The following is a 25,760-nucleotide window of genomic DNA, read 5'->3' on the forward strand; positions in this document are numbered from 1 at the left end:
AATAAAAATGGATTGGTGACAGTGACTGAATGGGAGGAAAGAAAGATGGCAGGACGGACATGAAAATGGAAAGATGGTAAAATATCGACAATTATATCTGACTGAGGGAGGGAGAGAGCTCCTCATTAACAGTGTGTGTTTGTGCTCAGCTGACAGACAGTTGCACACATCTCATTTCCTGCTCAGGAAATAATGGAACTCGCCAACCTGTCACAGCGCCTAAACACACACACACACACACACACACACACACACACACACACACACTTTGTTTGAATAAGTGGGCTTGTTGAAATGCCTTTTTCTCCAACAACTTCTGACCTCTTCAAAATTAAAAAAAAAAAACCCATAAATATTAAGCTTTAAAAAATGTGTATCATTTGCACCAAAGCCACTAACGAGTCCGCCCATTGTTAAGGTGACACTATCATGTAGACCAGTTGATGTAACTTTGTGTCAATCAAAACATCAGCAACTCCTCTTCCCTACAAGTAAAATAAGTGATAACATTTAGTTGTAACTCCTCCCTGCTTCTTGTAGAAATCCATGCAAAATCAAGTGTGGTTGTGTCCCACTGAGACTTGTGAATAGTTTTAAATGTTTTTTATTGGTTCTGATGCTTGTGTAAAAAAAGAAAAAAAAAGAAAAGCATATTCTAAACATTGACTCTTGACCCCTATGAACTCTGAGTAAATGTTTTGAGCTGTTAATTAATAATGGCCTGACATTCACCTGTTATTTATTGGTAATGTGACTTATGTTAGAGAACAATTGCCTGTCATGAGCTATGACATTCATACTTATACTATTTTTTTCAACTGATTCTGAATCCTACCTTTATGTAATCTATCCAAGTCCTTGAATGCAGTCATTCACAATAAATGTTGTATGGGCAGTGTCGCCATCAGATGCACAAACAGGGCTCATGCCTTGTCTTAACATAAATTAATTGTAACGTGGCGTTTTAAGTCAGACTTCATAGTTGCACTGGTGGCACCATCTAGGCTGAACCCTCTTCTCACTCGGACCAGGCGTAAATCTTACACCTAGTCAGGAGCAGATTTAAAGTCAAAATCTCAACTGTTTATATAAATCAGCAGCCTGATACACAGACATGATAGCCACAAACAACCCCACGTTAACAATAACCCATGTTAGCTTTCCTGCTAAAGTCTTCTTCTTATCAAGCTAACTTACAAATGTGAACATGCGTCTTGTCCTTCACCTCAGTTTGTTGAAGGAGTGACCAAACAAACACTTGCTGGTGATGAGTGCACTACTAATGTCAGTTATCAGGCAAAATAGTTAGCTAGTAAGCTGGTCAAGCAGCAGCATACGGACTTACTGGCAAATGTCACTATGGTCCGTTCAGATGCTAGTGTGGTCCTTACTCTTAAATACCACTGCAAACAACACACCGTCCATGAGTTGCAAGCTGTTGCCAAGTTTGTTTACTTTTTCTCAATTTCACATTACCTGTGGAGCTTCACCAGCTGCTGTTCATCAAACAGAGACACAGACACACCTCTCCTGTACAGTTTTATTAGTTCTTGTATCGCAATGTCCATGAAATTACTTTTCTTTTTTTCGCTGATCATCCATATTAATGTTGCACAAATGATAATTGATGAGTTACTCATTAGCAAGACAGTGGGAGAATGTTAACAATGCATCCTAGCAACACATGTGCTGCTTGGCAATAGCCATAGTTGTTGGGCATTTACATGAAGAGGCATGGCTAAGATTGGGCGTAGTTAGGACAAGGTATAAGTCTAGTTGGTGCAACTGATGTTAAGTCCCCTTTAAAGACTGGTCTTAGCAAAGACCGACTTAGCAGTGAGGACCAGGCTTAGGAAAGACCAGCTGGTGCAACCCGCTCCTGATAGCTGAATGGTTGGGGTGCATACCACCCAACAACAATGTCCCTGGTTGGATTCCATTCAGAGAATGGAACTGAACCAATCTACGAAAAAAATCTATGTTTGAAGCTAATAACAGACTTTAAGAGGCAGGTAAATGGAAGTAGTAAAAAAACTTCATCATCATCTCTTTCACACGTAAAGATTTTCTGAATTCAAAGTTTAATCTCAGCAGAAATATAGGGGTTAGCGTTTGGCAATGTATTATATTATATTATATTATATTATATGTGATATGATATATATACGATATATCCTATTTATCATATAATATATATATATATATATCTATATATATATAGATATATATATATGACATAGATATGGTCTTAGATTTTGGATATTATAATATCCTAAGTGTTGTCTTGTCCTGGTTGTAAAAGTTGCATTACAGTAAAGTGATGCAATTTCATGAACTTACCAGACTGTTGTCTAAATATTGTAATATTCGATTTTCTCCATACCATGTACCCCTAAGACATTAGTGTGGCCTCAGTGAGCATGTGATGTGCTTTTGTCATTATTTCTGACATTTTCCAGACTAAATTAGAAATTAAATGATTTAATCAATGATGAAATCAGTCCTTAGTTGCAACCTCAGAGATGGAAAAAAGCGTGTTTGAGAGTGAGCTGGTCTGTGTGGTGGTGGCCGTCGCCGGTGGTTTGGAGGTCACAGTGTGAGATAGCATCCATAATATTCTGTCCTCCTTTGGCTCCATCCTTCCATCTCTTCCTCTGTTTTTTCTCCTTCCTGCCACCAGACTGCTGTGGCTGCTGTGTTGCCATGGAAACACTGCCACCAATCTCGCAGTCCGCCTCACAGTCCTGTCTTTTTGTGTCCCGGACCCTGCAGAGGAAATAAATACCGCTAATTAAATATCACTAATTAATGTTGCTGTTTTTCATTTTCTCTCCTGTTGCTTCAGTAACTGCACAGTCAAATACTGCGTCCATGTTTGTTCTGTTTAGGATTACATGTTTGAATCAAGCTTCAATGGGATCTCAGCCTTATGCTAAGTTTGATAATACCTCCACAGAAATGTACACATTAACAGAAACCTTTATCTAATCTAAACCCAGGCTGTGATGTCTCACTGTTGGCTGGTACTTTACTAATTAATATGCACCACTGGAGGCCATTAAACCTTTCCCCTCTTCCCCACAGACCATCTTTATACAAAGATGATTGCTTTTTTTTCTTCTTTTCCTCTCAATCTCTCGCTCTGGCCCTAATCGTGAATTTCATCATGGTTTCAATCATCCAGCCATTTACCGCTAATCAAAAGGAGATTCCTCAAAGTCTAATATCCTGAGGGGTTGATGAGGACCAATCCTCTTCAAAAATGACTTTTATTAAATGTTAAAAGTCTGCATAAATCCCTCGTTTCCTTTCCCTCTGTCAGCTTTTTTCGCTCTAGTTCGTGTCATCTCCATAACGTCCACCTTCATTTTCTGCCCTTCCTTCTCATTCTCTCTTTTTCGACATCTACATCTTCTCCTTTTCTTCCTCTCCACCCACCCTGAACTTTCCTCTTCCCTCCTGGCTGACAGAGAACTGTTATTTGGTAAAGGCCAGCTGATGATTGGCAGCTGTGTGTGCTCTGACTTCCGATGAATTCCGTCAAACAATCCTGCGCTCGTCTTTGTAATTGTAATGAAGGACAGAAAGAAAGACAGCAGGGATTCAAGCTTTTCTCTTATTCTTGTCACACACTCCTGAGGAAATACTTTTTTTTTTCTCCTTTCTTTCCGCCCCCTCCCCAATTATAGCTGTATTTTGTTATCCCAACCACACTCTCCCTGGAGAGGCAGCGAGACTGAAGAGGCACAAAGCAGATAATACATTTGCATGTATCTCAAACGCTGCTATATTTCTTGGTCTTTGCTAAAGTAGGTCACTGTCACTGCAGTTTGCAGCACAGGAACCTTCTAAAACACATTTTTATGTGACAGCAAAGCAGCTTCTATACCTGTAGTGACGAGGCCGCCTACCAGGTACTCTCAGCTCCAATTTGCATTTCACTTCAGTTTCAAAATATGATCCATGCAGTGATTTCTTTTCTTGACAAGTAGTGGAAAGTATTATTCAGATAGATTTTAAAAGTGATTTGATTTTTCTGTGTTACCAATCAGAGAATGTCAATATATGCTGAAAGTTAAGCTGGACCCCTGTAGACATCACATAAATGTGCTGTGTGGTACAAATGAGACATAGTGGTGTTTCTAGCATCAGCTCAGTGCTGGAATGAGTGACCTCTGTGACTTGGATGGAGGTTCTGTATGACAGGTGTGACCAGTTACTGCTTGTAGGTCAGTGGGACAAAAACAGACACCTGAGCACCGTACAAATGAACAGATGGGTAACAGCCTGTCGTCTCAGAGCAGATAGCTCTGCATTCTCTGTCCAAAACGAATAACAGCAAATAGATAAACCCTAAACCACTAGTTTATCAGCTTGTCCGTAACATAACATGTCAACAGGTACTAGAAAATTGCAGTGTATCTAAGGTTGCTGAATTTAATCCCCACCCTGTCAGCTGTCCCCTTTATACAGATGCCATTTCAGTGCTGTTACTACCTCTACTGCTGGCTTAAAGGCGAGGCAATTCTGTCCCCTCATTTCATGATCCTACCTTTTATACATAACTGCAAGGTGGCATGGCAGTAGTATATTCCCACCCTGAACAGTCAGTGTGAAAGGAGCTACTGAGAACTTATGTCATGTAGATTTGGAGGTGCACAAAGAACACAACTGCTCGTAGACGAGTTGTAACGAGGCAAGCATCATTCCAGTCGGACAGATTTGCAACTGGAGTGAATGATTAAGTCCAATTGATCCTGGAGTTTTCAGACTTAATAGCTCAAGTAACTATTGATTTTTTGAACATAGTCGCGCAACCTAAATATAATTTGTAAAATAAATCTTAAATTTATATATATTTTTAACAAATAGTGGTCAAAATGAGCACTGAGTGGGACATTTTACTGATGAAAAATAAATTTGTCTGTGATCCCTCATGGCATATACTATAGTATGTAAATCTGTACATTTCTTTGTGGTATCTTCTTAATTATCAGCTGACATACATGCCAGGCTAGGTGTGATGCCAGGCTAGGTCTGACGCATCTGCCACAATATAGTATCCAATCAATCTAACTTCTCCCTTCTCTTTCCTCCCCAATTGGATACTCTTCTAAGGCCTTTTCATTGGAACGTGGTTATGCATGATATTGACGAGCACATCATCAGTTAGAGACACACTTTCTAGCAGGTAGCCTTCATTGGGGTGACGCTTTGGGGTTTACCAAGTCAAGCCAAGCCGACACGTGTGTATGGAGAAGGCCGATTCATCTTCCATCTTGTCCTCTAACTAAAAGCACATCTTATTTTTGGTTTAAATCGAATCAGTTTTAAAGCTGTTGTAGCATCTTGGACAAGTCAAATTATGTGTTCTGCACTATAGGCTACAGTCTTAAAATTGAGGATGCAACAACTAAAGACTATTTTCACCAGGGTGAAGGTTTCAAAGGAAGCCTTGTTAACATTGAGCTCATGTCACACACCTGTGAGCACCAACACATTATCATGTAAATATATCTGAGAGACCCCGACCGCCCTATAAACACACACACACAAACACACAGTTTACACTTCACTGCTGGGGGTGATTGGTCTTTACAAAGAGAGATGGATTCGTCTGTCTGTGAATGAGCCTTACATTGACTAATGGTCCACACACACATGTATGCACACACACACAGTTGGAGCCATGAAGTGTGACAGTGTAGTGACTGTGCCTGATAACAGCCCCGCTGAGGCCTCTGTGTCGTTAAATTGTAACTTCTACATCCACACAGCACACAAGATCATGTATGAGACATTTCAGACGAGTGCGATGGACAATAACAAGCCTCTGTTTGACTGATAACACACGTGTTCACTTGAGTATGTGCATACATGTTCTGCAGCTACAGACCGAGACAGAGATCCCCGTCTGACAGAAAGCAAATGCTCGCATTAATATTTGAGTTTCTCCTCTGTCCAGACGTGCTGCTGAGGAAAATGCATAATTGATGCGGAAATGTCCGACTACTTAATCTCTCGTCCTCCGCCTTCGCTGTCTCTCATCTGAATTATTAGTTACACACCAACACTCAGATGCGTTGTGTTTCCCTGGCCTTGAATATTGGTATCCATCAGGCTGTGTATTTATGTATTGATGTGTCAGTTTGCTTATTAAATAATCTCAGGTTTATTCAGACGAGGATCATCTGTTTCCTGGGTGTCAGTTTCACAGCAGATTGTTCAGTCTGTGCTGCAGATGTTTTATGTTCAGTGTTTGGATGTGTCCTCTCAGAACACAAAGACAGATGTTTGTGTAGCCAAAGCATCAGACTGAATTTCTGTTTCGTTCTCATTAAATTATTCAGTGTGACATTGAGTTCACGTTTGTCTCTTTGTAAGGGAACTGGGGAGTTTTGTGCTTTAACCAGTCAGTTGTAACACACATGTCTGTCCTGCCAACATCATTTTCAATCAACACAGAAGTTTTAACCACGACTGAGGAATAACAACAACTAAACCAAACCAAACTGTCAAATCCAAGTAGACTCAATCAGCTCTTGTCTTGTTGAGGGCCAGAAGAAAATGGAAATGGAGGAATGATATAGAAGCAAGCAGAACACTTTACACCTGCAATCTGCTTTCATACAAAGGCCCATTATTTTACTATACTCTATTATTTTCTTCTTTTAGTTGAATTGTTTATAAGCTTTAAATTCTGAAGTTGAAGATGGTTTTGGAGGTGTTTTCTTCCCACTGCGTGTGCTTACATGGATATGAATAGCCCTTTGATCATCAGGTTTTTGACATATCCTTGTTTGAGCATGTAAACACCATAGGAACATCATATCCCATCTCATTTTAGACTTTTCTTCACATAGTTAACCTCCTAACTTTTCTGCAACATGGAAACACATTAATCTCTAACATGTTCTCATTACAACTTCTCAAATGTTATTATTAGAAGCATTTTATGTTTGTTACATGCATGGCATCTTTTCAAAATACCCTTTTGTTTTAACAGGAAATGGACAGTTTCTGCTCGTTACATGCATACAGTCTTATTCAAATAAATTAAGTTAAACACTTAGTTTTTAGGTTTATTTCCTTAAGTTTAGGCATCAAAAACATGGGGTTAGTTTTGAAAAAAACATCAGGGTTTGGCTTAAAATTGACATGGGAAATGAACAGTGGGCTCTTGTGGGCTCCTGGGTGAAAGTTTGGAGTTTGTTGGACCCATCCACTTCCTCTCCCACCTGCCCTATATGGACTGTCTTGCCCTTTATGTTACAGTAGTTGCCAGCGCCGTTACAAACTGCCACTCCCTGGTGCAGATCATACCTCTGTCTATCTGTGTCTGACGCCGACATCCACTGACAAAGCGCCGGTATTTGACGTGTTGAGTTGTTGCCTGCTGCCTCTAAAGCTGACGCGCCTGGAGCGTATCATACCACCACAAAGGGTGCTTCTGGGATTGAGGATGGGCTGGAATTCCCCTAGAGAATTTAACAATTCTATAAGTATGTGTTACAGCCATTGTTTTGGGTCTGGGTTATTCCCCAGTTATTTCCCTAGAGTCTAACAGTGAACTGATTTACAGTTAACTGTTCAATGTTTTATCAGGCTTCTACAAAGTTTAGCTTTGTAAGCTTCAGGTCACCGTTAGTGGAGCAGTGAAACAGAGTTTTAAGCCCTATGATTGGATTTTTCTTACTGAAATGCACCAGTCCAATATGTCCACAGGTTAGTGCCTTTACCTTTTATCAAAGAACCAGGATTTTTTTTTAAAAGCTTTTGTACGGATGATTCAAGTGTTTCATGTCCATAACAATCTGCCACAACACAATGTCTATGAAGAAAATAAAAAAAATACTTTGACTTCCAGAAACACTGATGCCCCAAAAACGAGGGTGCCTGCAGGTCCTTGAGACGTCTTAAAAGGCCTTAAATTCCATTTTAGAAATATATAAGCCCTTAAAGTCTTTACATAGTGTCAAACTTAAATTTGTGAGTTCTTAACTGCTGCAAGCATCTTGTCTAATTTCATTTATCCATCTTTAAACCAATTCAGTGTCAAAATAAGTCAGGCTCCTCTGTGTGAAAGTCCACATTTCTGATGTTACAAATCTTTAGACTTACCACTGAGTCTAATATTGTCTTTCTACTTTCTACTTGCACTTACCTGTTGGCAAATTAGATTGACCTAACTCACTCTAACAACCATATTCCAACATAATACCTACCTCTGCACAGGACCACTACTTACCTGCAAAGATAAGAAAAAGATCATTTTAATGAATAAGAAAAAGATGATTTGTCCAAAATCAGTCTCAATTTTGGTAAGAAAATATTTAAAAACGGTCTTAAAAAGCATTAAATTAAATTGTCTGATACTTGTAACAAACCTGTAACAACTGTTGGTTCACATGCTGTTAGCTTTTATCTGTTATATATATATATATATATTTATATATATATATATAATAGATACAGAGATGACAACTTTTCATCGGGGTCTCTGGTCAGTGTGCTTACCTAATATTTTTTCTTGTCTTCCTTCTCTTTCCTTTTCCTCTTCTGTTATTCTTTCTCAGGTACCAGTCCACTGGACAGCCCTCGCAACTTCTCCCCGAACACAGCTGCACACTTCTCCTTTGTTCCTGCACGCAGGTGAGACACACAGAAACACACACTCAGATGTGCAAGTGTGTTTGAGGGTCACACCTGGAGAACAAAATCAGTGCACCTTGTAGGGTAGGTCAGGTAAATTGGAATGAGCACAATCAGCAGCTTTTTAGTCTTTTCTCTCAATTTTCTCGAGCTCAGTATTCCTACAGTTGTTTTTACACCACAGGCAGCAGGTTACTGCACTGTTTAACATGTTTAACAGTACAATTCATAGTCTTTTGTTGGAAATACAGTCAAAATTAAGCACCATAATCAGACAGGAAGTGAAGAAATTGAAGAATGGATAAGCTGTACTTCAGCTTTTAATGTCGATATCTTTTCAAGGCTGTGAAACAGCTCAGTGGCCTCGGCGCCTTGAGAGCCGAGCTGCTGCTGATGATAGTGTGTGAGCTGATGAGGAGGCAGATGATCACTCGGAGACTGTCACTCAAACCAGGATTAATAAACCCCTTATCTGTCTGGGCTCTCAGCACAGATAGTAATTACTGAGAGGGAAGGAGGGAGTAAGTCTGTGTGTCTGTGTGTCTGTCTGTGTCTGTGTGTTATGCATGTTCCTGTGACAGATGGATGCATGCGTGTTCAGGCACTTGTGTGATCTTTTTTTTTTTAAATCCAAGATAAAAGATGTCATGTAAAAGTTTGGTAAATCTTGACTCTTAAATCTTCATTAAGATGATGATGTTTCCATGGTAACACACCTTTCCTGATGTACTGAACCCCTCGGGTTATTTCCATGACAACATCATCAAACATTGTATGGCAGCCGAGCAGCAGTGCAGCAGCCAAAAAGAGCATTAGTGTTGATTTGAATTGAAAATCCCTCTCTGTCCGACTGCTGACCTCAGTGCTGCACACGCTGTGACAACAGTGACACCATGTGGTGGAGGTTGGTATGACAGGTCATTGATTTGAGGGTCCATGGCTGGTTGTACAAAAACCTCATCATTTTTTTCCTCTTAGGAAAAGAGAGTACGGATTGTGTGCATCTTATGTTACCAAATTCACCTCAAACTTTAAACGTGAGATAAGAAAAATGTTAGTCTGCAAGAGTCAATAGTATAACAATAAGTACGTTATTGTAAGGGTTTTGCTCACCTTAGAAGTATTATTTTTGGTTTGGCTTTTGATCCTTATGATAAAGGACATGTCTGAAAAATAACTGTGTCTAATAACTGCTGGAATTGAATAAAAGTGACCCCTGCAATATTATTACACACAGTTCCCAAGTCCTGATTTTTATTTATTTATTACAAATGATGAAAAAAAAATCTTGATTTTGGGGGCTTCATATTATTCCGAAAAGAATAATAAACAGGAAGAAATAATATGTGACAGCAATTAGCTAAACTAGAAAAAAAAAAAAAAAAAAACAGCAATTAGCTAAACTAGAAAAAAAAAAAAAAAAAAAAGTGACATGATAATATAATAGTTATGTATTATACATGTTATGTTAAAAGTTATATTCTTATATTATATATGAAATTATTATAATGATATGATACGTTAGAGGGATAGTTCTGATTTTCTGAAGTGGGGTTGTATGGGGTACTTATCCATATACTGTATATTACAAACAGTAGTTGTCAGTTGGCACGCCCCTAGTTTGGAGAAGCAGGCAGGAGTCCGACATGAAAGCTAAGCCATCTACTGTTGTGGAGGGGGGCCAGCAACAAAACGTATTCCAGCCACCTAAAAAAAGTCCCACCTAAAAAACTCAATATCAGTTTAGGTGCATGCTATATTTATAATGTTTTTTACTGCTTTACCTTAATGTCGAACAGTGATTTTCAGCAGGAAAATGAGGATGTTATATTGCTCTCTTAAAAGCCAGATTCCACTGAGAAAAACAGTCCTGGTCTGCCGCTGCCTTAATCAGTCAGTTTGTGTTGCTGTGTAACTTTGTCATTTAAAAAGGTTAATTTGGATTCACTAAAGTCACACAATACCACAAACGAACTAACTGATCGAAGCAGTGGTAGACCAGCAGCTCCCATGTTCAGAAAATTGACCTTACTGTTTTTGATATTGGAGTCTCATAGCTTTGACGAGGAGATGGGTAAGTGAGGCCGTTAACAGCTTTTCCATTGGACCTGGCCATCTGATTGAAAGGTAATGCGGTGAAAATACTCTCAACATAGCGTACATTTAAAGTGATAATGATTTTTTCAGTTGGGGCTTTTTTTAGATGGCTAAAAAACATTTGCTGCTGACCCCATCCACAGCAGTTCATTGCTTAGCTTCCTGCTGTTACTCCAGCCTGCTTCTCCAAACTGGGGATGTGCGGACTAACATCCACTGTAAGTGACACACTTACTATGGATACGTACCTCAAACGACCCCTCTTTAAAAAATCAGAACTCTCCCTTTATGAACATAATCAGCCCCTTCCACTGAAGTCTTTAGCAGGCATTAAGTTGGGTTGTGGGTTTTGATCATTTCAGCTAAATTAGTAATTTTGCTGCTTGTCACTTGTTTGTAACTGTTTAAAATGATAAACTCTGGGGTTGGGCCAAGCTTGGAGAATGTGTGAGTGTGTGTCAGTGACAGCTGCATACAGCTATAAAAAGAAAACCACTGTCTTGTCTCCCTCACAGTCATGGACACAGGGCTGACAGGTAACCTCTCAGTTTTGACCTTAGCCCTTTTTCCTCCCTCCTTCTGCCGCCACCTTCCTGCCCTCTGTCCTGCATGGCTGAGCACACACATTCTGAACGACATCAACAAGTACCCTGCAGGGTCTCCTCTTCTTCAGCCTAACATTGTATATGAATTAGATATAAAGGAGGAACAACATCTCCAACTGCTGTAACACTTACTGAGCCTTCCCCAAAAACAAAAACTCTCTGATCACTGGAATCTTTGAGCCCAGAAAGAGTAGGAGAGATTGGTCACAAAATGGCAAGAAATCCGGCATTAAATTATGGTTGTTCCTTGAAGGATAAGGCTGGTGATAATCCATGTTTTTCTTATTGTCAATGAATCTCATGAAAAGGCCAAAAAACTACAATGAATGTATCTGTTAACACGTAATATGTGTGTTTCCTTCTTCCACTGTGCCATAGAGCTCCATTGTTATCTGACACGTATGAAAGAGAGCTACTGTGTGACATGTTCTTTCATTACCGTGAACACACACACTGTAGTTTATTTTGACTCAGTCCCACATACATCATCCTGCTGTTCTAAATACTCACTAGAGCACCAAATGTGAATCAATCCGCCACTGAAAATAGTCCCCAACAAATACACTATTTACCGCTGTTGATAAAAACTACAGTGAACAGCTGTTTTAGGAAATTGCTGAGCATATTTGTGAGGTGCTTTTAAAGATGTACATCGTTAATAGAGATCAATGGACTTGGAGCTGAGAGCAATAGAACATAATAGAAAATATTGAGAGACGGATTTGTTGACAATAAAAAAAAAAACAGCAGGCTTATAAGAAACAAATCCTAGCAGTGTTTGAAAAGTGTAAAATCCAGCTGGAGGTGAGGAGCAGACAGAGTGGCTGTCAGGTTTGGACTCCATCGTGCTTTACCTTATGTCTGCAGAGTCCCAGTGGATCCTTCTCATGGCTTTTGCCTGCACTTTCGACTCTATGTTATCCTTGTGTTTCCATATTCCCTCTTGTAACTGAAACAATTTATTTTGCTGTATGTAATGGTGCCGCAGCTCCTTGATATGGTTGTTGTGGAATATTGGTTTAAATATACAAAAAGGGATGCTGATGTCTTCATCTCTGTCTCTCCCTCAGGACGGATGGCAGACGCTGGTCTCTGGCCTCTTTGCCCTCCTCTGGCTATGGCACCAACACTCCCAGCTCCACTGTCTCGGTAAATATCTTTACTCTACATCTCTGCATATAAATGTATGTATTATATAATAATCTATGGATAAAAAAACAGAAAAAAGTGTGTTCTGCTCTCTCTGACTGTACTGCAAAGCAGCAAGCCACCAACACCACCCTCCGCTATGATATAGTCCCCCCATCTCCCACCTTCCACTCTTTACTTCCTCCCCTCTGATGCCCTCAAGTGTACTTCTGTTTCTCCTCTTTTTCCTTCCTTCGCTCCCAGAGACTTATCAACACTCTCTCTGGTCTAATCCTTCCCCTTCTCCTTTACCTTCTGCTGTCCCTTCATCTCGCTTCTTAATACCCCGGTGTGCGGTCTCTCTGTGCCTGCCGCCTGTGGAATGAGGCTCAGCACGCTTCAAAGGCAGTGAGCTGAGTTAGCTGGCTGTGAGAGCTTTTAACATGTAGATCCAGACACTGTATGTACAGAGGGCAAAATAAATGACTTGTTAGATAAAAAAGGGCTTCCCCTCGGTTCTGAATAATTATTAACTTGAAAAAAAGGTGTGTTATCACACTACTCAGCATATTGCAAGACATTTTACATCTTAGTAATATTGTTTCATGACTCAAATATTGTGATTATATCATCGTGGGGCCCCCTGCTGTTCTTTCATGTTACAAAGAAGCCCTGTAGGCCAGAAAAATCAGGCTGAGAGTAACGCTGACTTTATCATCTTGTCACATCAGCACGCATTAGGTGACACATTTGGAGGCACACTTATCATGTTTTGCTCTCTTTGTGGTGTGATCTTAAAATCAGTGATCAGATTGTAGTCTCCAGTCAGACAAACAGTGAAAAGATAAGAAAGTAAGCAAACAGACATGCAGCTGCAGTTTCATATGAAAACAGGATGCATTCTATTTTAAGATCTGTGGACAAATAGCTGTATGCTCTACAAAAACACAGCAAATTGACTTCTGTCTGTGGCTGCAGGTGAAACATAATGAATTTAAAGTTCACTTTGTAATTTGACATTTATCAGGCTTCTGGACTGATATTTTTACATCCATAGCCAAATGTGGTTAGCTTTACTTACCGTCTAAGTTTAAAGAAGGACCACAGCTCCATCTCTGTAGACAAGTAACATTTAACTAGAATTGATCCAAAACACACAAGACCACCCTTGTGGTATGTGTGTTTTCTGTCACTCCACTGGCTTCCAATGATAAAAGTCACAGGTGGCATCACTTTTGAGTTATTTGACCACAAGGCCTTACAGTTGTGTGTTTTTTGGAGAGCCACTCCATACTAAAGGCTCTGATTCTCAGGGACAGGGTAAGGCACTGGGAGGAAAACCCACACTCACCGAGCTTTAGTCTGATCCCACAGTAGCTCCAGTGCTGGACGTAACCTGCATCCCATCTCCCTAATTTACCTGTCCTCACCCGGCCTGCATTAGCCCGAGTCTTAGCCTAGCTCCAGCCTAAACCCCGCCTGCAGCAGCTCCAGTGCTGAATGTAATTTGCAGCCCATGTTCTCCCGTAACTAACTCCCTCTCCTTACCTGGCCTGGACTAGCCCAAATCTTAGCCTAGCTCCAGCCTAACCCCCGCCCGCAGTAGCTCCAGTGCTGGTTGTAATCTGTGCTCCCTCTGTGCTCCTCCTCTCACAGTCCTCCTGTTCATCTCAGGAGAAACTGCACCAGCTGCCCTTCCAGCCCACCCCAGATGAGCTGCACTTCCTTACCAAACACTTCAGCTCCGAGAGCATCACAGATGAGGAGGGACGCCGCTCCCCCGCCATGAGACCACGCTCCCGCAGCCTCAGGTAGGAGATCTGTCATACGTTTACACTTACTTATAACCCACACAAACACTGTGCAAAGCCTGAAAAGAACATCAAAGTGCTCTTCCTCTAGTGGCCACTAACTGCTGGAACATTTATATTCTGTGTCATAAAGCTTGCTTGGCTGATTTGCAATATGAATAACACTGAATGTAAATACTGCTGCTTCGACAAAATACAAATATTCAGTTCATCCATTGTAACAATGAATACAAAGTACAAAAGCTCACTTACAGATGCTGGTCTCCTCTGGGTCTAATAAGTATTGTTAAGGCTCGCTGTGTTCCCAGATCAGAGCGATTACTTTGGTGTGCACAGTGTTATGAATTCAACTTCGAGAGGCAAATCAAGTCAGTCATTTTAAAATCCTATTAGTTTTTAAGGCACTCAGTGGTCTGGCCCAATCTTGCAACTCAGACATTTTAATTCTCCCCCAGGTCTCTGAGGTTTTCTGACCTAGTGGTGTTGTTGTACTGGACTGCATTATTTTGAAATGTGTTTTTAATACTCTTTCCCCCCTTCATGTTTGTAAAAGAGGTGAGCAAAAAAAGAAATGAATAATAGAGATACCTTTCAATATACTGCAGTCTACTCGAACACCACTGCAAACTGCTGTACAACCACAGTAATAAACACATACTTAAATTAATGTCCCTGAGAGGCTTGATTAAAACTGAATAGTATTATCTCCGTTAAGATATAATCTATGGGACAGATGTAAAGCTCTGGGTAGCCCTCCACTAGAATGATCAACTTCTTCTCCATATTTATCACAGACTGATATTATTGAAGAAGGGAATGATATCTGTCAGCTGTGATTGGTTGGTTCTTGTCACATGACATGGGGTGCATGTTGCTGTGTTCCAAAAGTTGAAGGTTGTTTACCTCAGAGTGATCAGCTTATTCTGATTTTTAACCACAGTAGGAGCCCTTCTGTGCGGAGTTTGCATGTTCTCCCTGTGTCACCATGGGTTTTCTCCGGGTACTCCGGCTTCCTGCCACAGTCCAAAGACATGCAGATTAATTGGTGACTCTAAATTGCCCGTAGGCGTGAATGTGAGCGTGAATGGTTGTCTGCCTCTATGTGTTAATGCTGCGATAGCCTGGCGACCTGTCCAGGTTGTACCCCACCTCTCGCCCAGTAACAGCTAGGATAGGCTCCAGCCCCCCCAACAAACATTAGCACACCTTGCGGCCCTGGGTTGTTAATGTTTGTGTGTCAGTCTCCAGAAAGGTCAGACTCATCCCTCTGACATGTCCATGACAGGTGGGAGCAAAGAGAAAGTCCCAACTGTTTATATCAGTGACACTCACCTGTCAACCTGTGGATCTGTCTTTCTGTCTGTGTTTCCGTCACTCAGTCCATCTCCAACTCAAAATCTCTTTTGTCTTTTATCTTTTCATGATTCTCCTTCCATCTAGATTTTACCCACTTCACCCTTTCATTCACTGACTTTCAGCCTGTCACTGCCTCTGTGTGTCATCCTTCCTTAAACTTTTCTTTACTTCCATCTTTTTGCTTTCTGCCCCAGCTCCATCTCTTGTCTCAGCAGCACCTCCATCTTTATCTCTGTTTCTTTACGGGGAGATATTGAATTCTTTCATCCTCTGAGATGAAAGAAGGCAAGACTGAGTTGCATGGTGTGTATCTGATTAGAGTCCCACTGTGTTTGTTGATTGATGTCAGGCTCTCTCCCTGTGTGTCTGTGAGTGTGTGTGTGTGTGTGTGTGTGTGTGTGTGTNTCTCAGGTAGTCCACCATCACCTTGTGTCTTCATATATCTTTCTCTCTGTAAAATAAAATACAATTATGAATCATGAAGAGGTAAAAGATTAATTTTTCATGCAGATAGAATAAAACTGTGGAGAATAAGATGTAATGAAGTGTTCAGCTTTTATCAGAATTATCATAAAAGCTGACAAAACCAAAGCGCTGTAATTACAGAAATGAAATAGACTGTGAGCAAGTTAATATAAATGGAGGTGACTTTGAAAAGTGTTTTGGCTCCAGCCAACAGTCACCCCCCTCATGTGCAGGGTGGAGGAGCCTCAGTGGAAAGCCTGACATCATATTAGTCCACCAGCAGTGAGTGTCATTAAAAAGCTCTTAAAGAACAGTCTGCAGACTGTCTGCAAGTGCAGATAAATAACCAACAGAGGGGTAGACTGAGGATTAGTGTTCAGTTTATTAGCCAGTTCAGTTTTGGATCCAGTTCCAAGTTGATAAAATACCCTGAAGATGACACTAGTGTGAGGAAAATGTACTGAGATCTGAAGAGGCTGTGGTGAATGAGACAGACAATATGCAGCAGAGACAGAAATGAAGTGCATGGCTGAGAGAAGAGATGATGATGATGATTGGACCCAGGGGAAGGAACAAGTGTGTCTGTGTATGAGAGAGAGTGAACAAATGAAAATGAGCTGCAGAACACAATTATATGCTAATTTTATGACTCTGCTGTGAGGGATGGCAGTCACCCTTTTTTTTTATCATTTAACAGTTTCTCTGTTAACTCTCATATTCAACCTTCCCCTCACAGTTTTTGCTCTTCTTTAGTTCCTGCAGTGTTTCTATCACCTCTTATTTTGTTTTTCTATCCGTCCGCTGTCCACTTTTCCATACATTGAGAATGAGCAAACAGCATCCATCCATCATTCATATCCCACTGTTACAGGCTTCCATTGCTGCACCCCATTGACTTTCTGTCTGCAAAACCACATATTCTCTTCTATCATACATATCAGCACTAATGTACAGAATTGTCTCCTTTTACATGTGGTGTCAGACTAAGTTAATGTATTCTAGCACAATTTTTTTCTTGTTCAAAAATGTAAAAACTTTAATTCATCACTGGTGTATTCTCATAAATATCGAACAGTAGCTAACAAGTGTAGTCAGTAAAAACTTAAATCCAATGAGAAATTGCAGAGATACAGCAGCCAAGTCACACACAGTAAATTACAAAACAGAGACATTAAGTTATGTTGAATCAATGCAAGATATTTAATCTGCACTGACATTAACTTCAAGATCTTTGTATACAGAGATTGCGCTATAGGGCTGCTACGAAGTCTCTTCTTTATGCCTCCTTTGCATTGTTAAACAGAACCAAATGATAGCGGCATCAGTCTGCTCCAGTGTGTGATTGCACACTGCATCCCGGCATACCACAATTATAAAAGAGGTGTAACGGGCTAACATGTAACACAACAATGTCAGCCTTTGGTGTGACATGTAACACACACATTGACAATGCCTTCCAAACAATTACAATGGCATTACCATGGCAATAACAATCATTTACCTTTTCTGCTATATGGTGGCTGATCTCGTTCTCTGCTCGGAGGGAATCTAATTTTTTTTCCCAGTTTGCAGACATTTACTGCCGCTGTTCTTTTTCTTTGAGTTAGCCGCTAACTGCTAATACCTGCTTTTTAAATCCCCCGAGGTGGGTTGCCAACATAATACGAAATGAAAACGTCACACCAATTAAACACTTGGTCAGGTCTTTCCAGCTTTACATTACGGCAGACCTTGTATCAGGGCTGTTACTACCTCCGTTCCCAGCTCAGAGGCAAGACACCCTGTCCACCTTTCCACAATCGTATCGTCTATACAGAACGTTGAGGCTGCATAATGCTGCTTTATTTCCGCCTTGAACAGGCACTGTGTTTGCTGCATTAGAGACAATTACTTGAAATCAGAGATTGCAAGTTAACAGCCTTTATTTCACAATCTACAATCATGACGATAACTCTGAAAGCCTCTAAGAGCCTCTTTAGACCAACGCCCAAACCACGTGTAGAGGTGTCCTGGAATGCATTTGACCACATATCTTTGTCACTAATACGTCCTGATGTGTCCTTGCCAAAAACTACATTATAGGTGTGGGATGTTGTGGGTTTCTAGTGACAGTGCACTGAAAGCTCTGTACCTGACCCATTTTATGTCAAGTGTTGCGTGACCATCTATAGTTTTGCCCTGTGTAAAGAGACATATTGAATTCTGCTGACAGTGAGACACAACCGCTTACATGACTTGTAAGCATGCTACACAGAAAGAAGCAAAAGTTTGGACGTATTGAGTGTGGGGCAGTAACAAAATCTGAACACAAGTGGTCAGCTGGAGACGCATGATAGACACAGTTGTGAACAACGATGTGTTTCCAGTGTCCAGGGAATGGAAATGGAATGGAACGTATGATGGATTTGCATTGAGTGTTACGCTACTGTCAGTGAATCTCAGCACTTCCTGTACAGGTATTTTAAATTCAAAGTTTTCCATTTTCTTAAGTGTGCATAATTTACCCATGTCCTGGTAGGCTTTTAATGCGACATATTTGCAGGACGTGTTGAGTTTCATTGACAGCGGCCCTTTTGTTCTGTGCAAATAGACACTGTGCTGGATAATTGTAAATATGGAGGAAGTGCTGAGTTTATATCAACAGGAAACTGAGACAGGAACAAATCACAAAACAGGGAGATGTCTTTCCAAAATAAAACAAGATATACAGGTATATATAGCAGGACAAAAGCTTGTCTCTAAAATAGGTCTGTTTTAGATTAAAGTCTAGTTCTCCCTCCACTTTTTTGAATTTACAGAACTAAAATTTCACCAAAGCATCTTCCTCCTGCTCAACACTTTGTCGTTTGAGGAGATTTTTACTAAGATATTTTCAGTGGAATCAGGAATGTCATTGTGGGATGTTGAGGTTTCTGTGGTGAACACATATAGTCTCAACACTCATCACACAGAGACACACACACACACACACACCTCATCCCCGTTCTGCCCGGCTCTCTGTCACGGTCAATTAGGCCTCTCATTTCCCGAGTCGCCCGCCTCAGTTGTGAAGCATCAATGTTATTTTTCTCTCTCTCACACTCGCAGCCTCTCCCCCCTCCTCACCGCTCTCTCCCACTTGCCTCACCGTCACCATCTGATTCTCTGTCTCGTCTGATTTACTTCAATTACCCTCTCTACCAATAAGCTCTTTTGCATTTTGAGTGCCTTTTGTCACATGACATCACCACTTAGCTGGAGAAAAAAAGAGAAGACGCCTCTCCAACAATGTTTTAATTATCCAATTTTATAAAACACCCTTGGGTTGAGGTTTAATCTTCTATTCTATTTCATAAATATTTCCTTTCATTCTCACACTTTTGAACTTGTTGCCCCTCACTAAAACAAAAGTACTCTCCCTCAACTTCCTCCAAAGCCTCGTTTCCAAGGTCGTTTCTCAAAATAATGACGAAGACGTTTTTCGCAGGGATTGCCACGAGGCAATTTTTATTTCCCATTACAGTAGAAATATAGCCATGTTCTAATTAGCCTTTGTCTGGCTTTCTTGTGTTATTCATCCCAGGGATTTCACTCCGACCTCCACTGCTGCTCGCTCTGAATGAGAGCTTTATTTTAATAAAGGCTCAGGCTGCTCACCGCTATGAGCACACAAGAAGAATAACACTGAGGGGAGAAGAAGATATTCTGTGAAAATTAAAGAATGTACATAACAGCCTCTGGCACTGAATCCATCTCTGTCAAGGCTAACCTTTAATTACTGAGCCTGGCAGCAGAGCTGGCTGTCCAGCTTTTTGATAGATTTTTCTTTTTCGAGAAAAACACGAACATCAAAGGAGAGTTAGAAAGTTGAGCGTGTTAGAGCTCTGAGTGATTGACATACATCAGTGACAGTTGAGTGTGTGGTTACGTGTGGGCGCACTGTGCTTTGTTTGAAGGGTCACTTCACCCAAATTATACAAGAACTTCCTCACTTAACTTCAGAGTAATGCTCTGAGTGTCTTTTCTAACAGAAGTACTGTTTTCATTCACTAATTGATTCCAAACGCTTCTACCATGCTGGTCGTGTGCTCAGTGTCAGGTTAGCTACTGTAAATGACAATTCAACACTCCCTGCCTATTTTCACTTTAAAAGATTACCATGAAAGAGAGCGATTATGTATTCTGAGCCTCTGTAGGCTTTCAGTGTAAAATATGTGGGCAGGGAGGGATCAGTAGAAACCGCTTCAGCAACTTGAACTACATTTCCCCACAGCGGAAACACACACAGACTTACACTTAGGATACATGAATACATAAAACACAATATGAAAATCTGTTTGAAGTAGAATTCATTTGTGAAGCTTTAATGTTTTAAATGTTATTTTCAATACCGTTATCACCACAACCTATATTTTAATTACAAAATATTATTTGCTGTATTGGGGTGGAGGCAAAAATATCTGAAATGCACATCTCAAAACCTGGGAAAATTAAACCAGAACTACTGGCAAGACTAGATCAGACAGTGTTGACCTGCAAATTCAGGCAATGTTTATGTCCTATTATAGGAGATAATATCTCCTATGTAAGAGATGATACAGGAGATAGTGTCTCCTGCATAGAAGATGAACTTTTAGGTTTAATTAGGCTGTTTTGAGAGTGAGAAAGCTGTTCTAAAGGAAGCACATAGTGCACCATACAAATGGCATTGAAAGTTCGGATAAATCCAACATAAGCAAAAAGTTTAACCTCCTTAATTAACTAACTGCAAATGTCCACTGTAAAATATAGTGGGACTGTGCAGTGGCAGGCAGGCAGGGTTCTATTGGATATTACACGTAAGAACCGTCCAGCAGCAAGGTCAAGGTTCTGATGTATGCAGGTATGCAGTCTACTCGGCCAGCGAGTAAGCAAGCAAGAGGAAGAGCCTCTGGAAGCTGCGTTACACATAAGCTTGCGGCCAGGCACTGCCTGGGAGATGGCATGGAGAAATCTGCTTCAAAATGTTGCCATTAAAAAGAAAAAGTCAATCAATCTTCTTTCCCTTGCTTGCCTAAACTTAAGATGTAGTCCAACATTGCCCACTAAAAAATGTTTTCAACTTGCCCCTCAGGGCTTCTGTAGATACCACCAGATGTAAGAACAAATGCTTTGCCTTGTTTGGTTCTTTTGTAATTTGGGTAAAACTGTGCTTTAATCCTTCAGTAAATAGTAAAGAATGAAAAAATTAATATCACAACAAAGCAGGTGAAAACAAAAGAAAAATGGAAGCACAGTTATGTGCGGTATTTCATATGTGTGTGTGTGGTTACTTGTCAGCATGTGTGTTGGCGTAATGATAAACAGCCTCCATGAGGTTTAGCTCATATGTCACATTCAGGCTGCTCTCATTCCTATTAAGCTGGTAATTGGACTTTCAGCTGCCGATGGATGACTTAAAGCATTACCTCATCGCACAGGTCACGTGTGTGTGTGTGCGCATGCTTGTAAGTGTGTCTTGTGTGTGTGTGTGTGTGTGTGTACCGATGACTCATACTAACAAAGACATCTGGAGCCCCAAATTCATACCTTTACCTCACCTATCTCCCTCTCTGTTTGTAACACTCTATCTCCCAAGGAATGTTTAAAAAAAATACTTTTGCTTATATTTTTTATATTTTGTTTTATTTTAAAGTATAATTCATTTTATTTGATGTTGTTAATTCTTTACTTTGATGAATATTGTTTTATATTGTGTCGTAATTGTGGATTTTTTTGTGTGCACAATGTGTTTTGTCATAGTCATTTGATTCCAGGTTTATCATTGAAATAACATAAAATCTTACTGACAGGTGTCTAGGATGAAAAATACTCCGCCGATTTTTTTCAACTTTAATGACAATGTTTTGTTCCTACATCAGGTTATTTTTTTAAGTAAAGGTTGTACAAGTTATAAACAGTGAAGGGTTTATTGGTTCCATAAAACAAGAAGAAAACAGGCAAGTTGTGGTGAGATTATCCCAGTGCTGTTTCCTTTGATTTACTAATTTTCTAAATATAAATTACTGTATCTTGTAAAACAAGACAAAATGAGACAGAATTGATATTAAGAAAATTCTTTGAAAATCAAGCTGGTATTGGAAGATTGGCCTATTTTGTAAAATGAATTCAGTATGTTTGAGCAAAATGACTACATGATTCCATAAAATGGAGGTTATTTTCATGTGTGCCAAAAACTAAAATTGCAGTTGCAATATTTAGAAGGAAATGTTTACAGTCATAAATGAATAGGATGAATAATACAGCAGGCTAACAAAGCCTAAAATTGCCTGGAATTAAATTTCTCTCCCATGACACACACAAACACACACATAGCCACTGCCTGTCACCTGTCTCCATCCCCTATTCTCCTGAAAGTGAGACATAGAAAGGTCAAGGATATTGCTGCTGTCGCTATTTTGTCTTATTGCAAAGAAAGGTTGGAGGTGGGGGGTGGTGTATGATAGAATAAGAAAAGAGATGAGTCCCAGGAGGAGGGAAATAGAGAGAAGAAGGAGTCCACTGTGTGAAAGACAGATGGATTGATATTCTGTTGGAGCCGTTATAGACTGAAGGAGACATCACTGTCAGTCTGTCAGGTCATGAAAACCCCTGAGAGCTGACGGACACCCACTGCAGTGAGACGGCTGAGTTGCCGACATCCTTGGTTTATTACTGACAGCTACCCACACACACAAACTGACACTCACGTACACACACACACACACACACACATACACAAACTCTGTCTGAGGTGGTCACTGGTCTCCAGAGGCGTTACCTTTGTGCCGTTCTGTGTGTGCAGCCATGTGAGTCCAGGGGTTGTCATGGTCTTCGGTTTACACTACTGAAGACACACATATGATGAAGACCCCAAGGTCCCGTTAGTGTGTGTGACCACCATACTGCCTTCATTCCCCTGCGTTCTGGTGACCTGAACAATCCTGCATGTCACATGCAGTCTGCTCAGTTGTGTTTCTGCGGTTCAGGGACAGGCAGCACTCCCTCCTAAAGAAGAGTAAAGATCACCCAGGATTTATCTTTAAGGAAAACTAGTGCCTATGAGAAGCACAAACTGGGCTGTGATCTGTTTCAGTCCTTAAAATAACCCAAAGTAAGGTTATATATTGATACCTGTGAACCAGTAACGCATACTTAATTAACTTATAGCATTATCAACATCAGATTTCTGCGACCAGAATTTGAAAAGTTGCCCAGTATGCAGCAAAAGTAACACTAATGCTAACAATGCTATTCACTCCTGCTAAATACTGCAGTATGCACACAGAGCAGGCATGAAGTAGATGTTTATAGACAGTTGTTGCCTACACTGTGTATTTGACTTGATTCAAACAAATCAATATCTACTTGTGACCCTTTGTCACAGGTTATGGCTTCAATGTGGACATGATCTGTGAGCAGTTTGACACAGTAGTGATTTTTCCTTCTCAAGCCCCTTTACCACTGCCCAAAAAACCCACTAACACCCGTTAACATCTGGCTTTTTTGCTTTTTTTAAAAAAAATTTTTTTTTTTTTTATGGGAAAGGTTACAATTGGCATTTACACACAGGTCAAATGACTCTGCAGTAGTCACAGGTATTTATCAGAATACAACACCTAGGTGAATGCGCTAATATTAGCCCCAATTTCACCAGAGACATGCAGTGACTAGCCATCACAATATACCGTCAATATACCCAAACATCAAATCATCTTGTTGCCTCTTCTATAAAATATATTCTGGGATCCTGTGGGGGTCCCCAGGTAGGGAGTGGTTCTAAGATGGCACCCTATTCATTCCAACGAAGGTTGCTCACTGGGAAGCGTGAGCCAAAACATGTTCTTCTTAAGATTTCTAAAGTTCAGGGCCCATAGAACATTAGAGTCATTCTCTGGCTGAGCTTCTGACTTCCTGCACAAATAAATCACATGAAAATAACATACTAATGACATTTACATTTTTTTACACAGACCTAATTGCTCACATTATAATAATAATAATTGGCTGCTTTTTTCTTTATTTCAGAACAACACATTCCAGGTATTAAGGCTTAAATGACCACTGAGCTTCTCCACTCACCTGTGTTTGTTTGTTTCATTTCAGTCCCGGGCGCTCGCCTATCTCCTTCGACCATGAGATCGTGATGATGAACCATGTGTACAAAGAGAGGTTTCCCAAGGTTTGTACTGCAGACACACACTTCCTGTACAGAATTAAGTCACTGTGGGGGGAGCAGAGAAGGAAGACGGAGGGAAATAGGCTGTAATAGACAACATAACATGGAAACAAGTCACAGTGAAAAAAGTGTTATTTACTTTAATTATGTGTTTTAAGTTTGATACTAAAACCAAGTTGTTCTAGGCATTTCATGTGTGAAGATCTGCCCTCAACGAAAGGTTGATTTTGATCTAGATAGTGTAGACTCACACATAAAAAGGCTCAATCACTATTCTTTGCTGGAGGACTTTTATTGTGAAGGAGCCACAGGAAGTGTTGAGTTTATAGTAACAGCATATAAACATAAAACATTCTCATTTTCTTGAAAAATGTAAATGTGACATTGTTTTGGGAGGCAATCAGTCATGTTCTGTAACTGATGAGTTGCAGTTCAGGTCTCAGATTTCAATTTCATGTCTAGTTTTTATAAATATTTGTAATGTAACTGTGTAACTTTGCATAAAGTATCATAATAAGTAGGGGTGTAACGATACATCGATCCACATCGATACATTGATTCATTGATTAACGATCCAATTATATCGATGCAAAATGAACACATTGATCCATATTGTCATCTTAAAGATACACATTTATTTTGAAATTCACATAGCATGTCTGTGTCACCATTTCTGGGCAAGCGCGCCTCCGCTCAAAACACAAACAGAGCTCAGAAATAAAATGGTCAAATCATATTCTAGTTGTTTTTGTGAGTTGATGTAAATGATTGTGTTAGATGATGTCCAGTATGCGCGTACCTCTTCTGTGACTCATCCTTCTCTCCCCCTCTAATCACCTCCCCCCTGCTCCCCTCCCCTCAGGCGACGGCTCAAATGGAGGAGCGTCTGGCTGAGCTGCTCAGCTCCTCGGCCCCGGATAAGGTGCGCCCGCTGGCTGACGGGGTCCTGAGCTTCATCTACCATCAGCTGATAGAGCTGTCCAGAGACTGCCTGGAGAAAAGCAGAGAAGGCCTCATCACCTCCCGCTACTTCTACGAGCTCCAGGAGAACCTGGAGAAGCTGCTGCAAGATGTAAGTCCAGCAACAGCTTATTCACAGCCCTGCAAACACATACTTGTGTTTTCAAGTCAAGAATTCTTCTAGAAAGCAAAAGGATCTCCTACCAGTAACTATAGAAGATGCAGAAACTCTAACCTCTCTGTAACATTTCAGTTTACTTGCATAACTAGTGCATTTTCACATCAAAAAAGTTTCAAGAATATCCTCTCATAAAATTGAAAAACAGTACATTAAAACTGTTAAAAAAAAAAAAAAAATGTCTTGGAGAAAAGAAAGAAAAAAGAATTCCCCTCAAGATGGTATATTTGAAGAGAGGCTGCAGTAAATCTGATTATAGACAAGGATTATTTTAATATATGTGTATTTTATTAATTTATAAATGGCTACATAGCAAAGCAGGCTTATTTATG

The 25,760-nt window shown here is 40.3% G+C and overlaps 1 protein-coding gene across 7 annotated transcripts in view; it reads left to right on the top strand.

Annotated features, from left to right (window-relative positions):
• The window catches only part of mast2 (microtubule associated serine/threonine kinase 2), a 212,418-nt gene that overhangs the window by 156,567 nt on the left and 30,091 nt on the right, over positions 1–25,760 (top strand). For 6 of the 7 annotated variants that reach the window (XM_050054358.1, XM_050054361.1, XM_050054360.1 and 3 more), the window contains 5 exons: positions 8,577–8,652; positions 12,425–12,503; positions 14,139–14,293; positions 24,218–24,293; positions 25,153–25,362. In XM_050054358.1, the coding sequence (XP_049910315.1) occupies positions 8,577–8,652; positions 12,425–12,503; positions 14,139–14,293; positions 24,218–24,293; positions 25,153–25,362 (596 nt within the window). The remainder of the gene's footprint in view (positions 1–8,576; positions 8,653–12,424; positions 12,504–14,138; positions 14,294–24,217; positions 24,294–25,152; positions 25,363–25,760) is intronic. The other variant, XM_050054362.1, reaches the window with a different exon arrangement.

This window comes from Epinephelus moara, chromosome 10 (assembly GCF_006386435.1).
Source record: "Epinephelus moara isolate mb chromosome 10, YSFRI_EMoa_1.0, whole genome shotgun sequence".
Classification (NCBI taxonomy): domain Eukaryota; kingdom Metazoa; phylum Chordata; class Actinopteri; order Perciformes; family Serranidae; genus Epinephelus; species Epinephelus moara.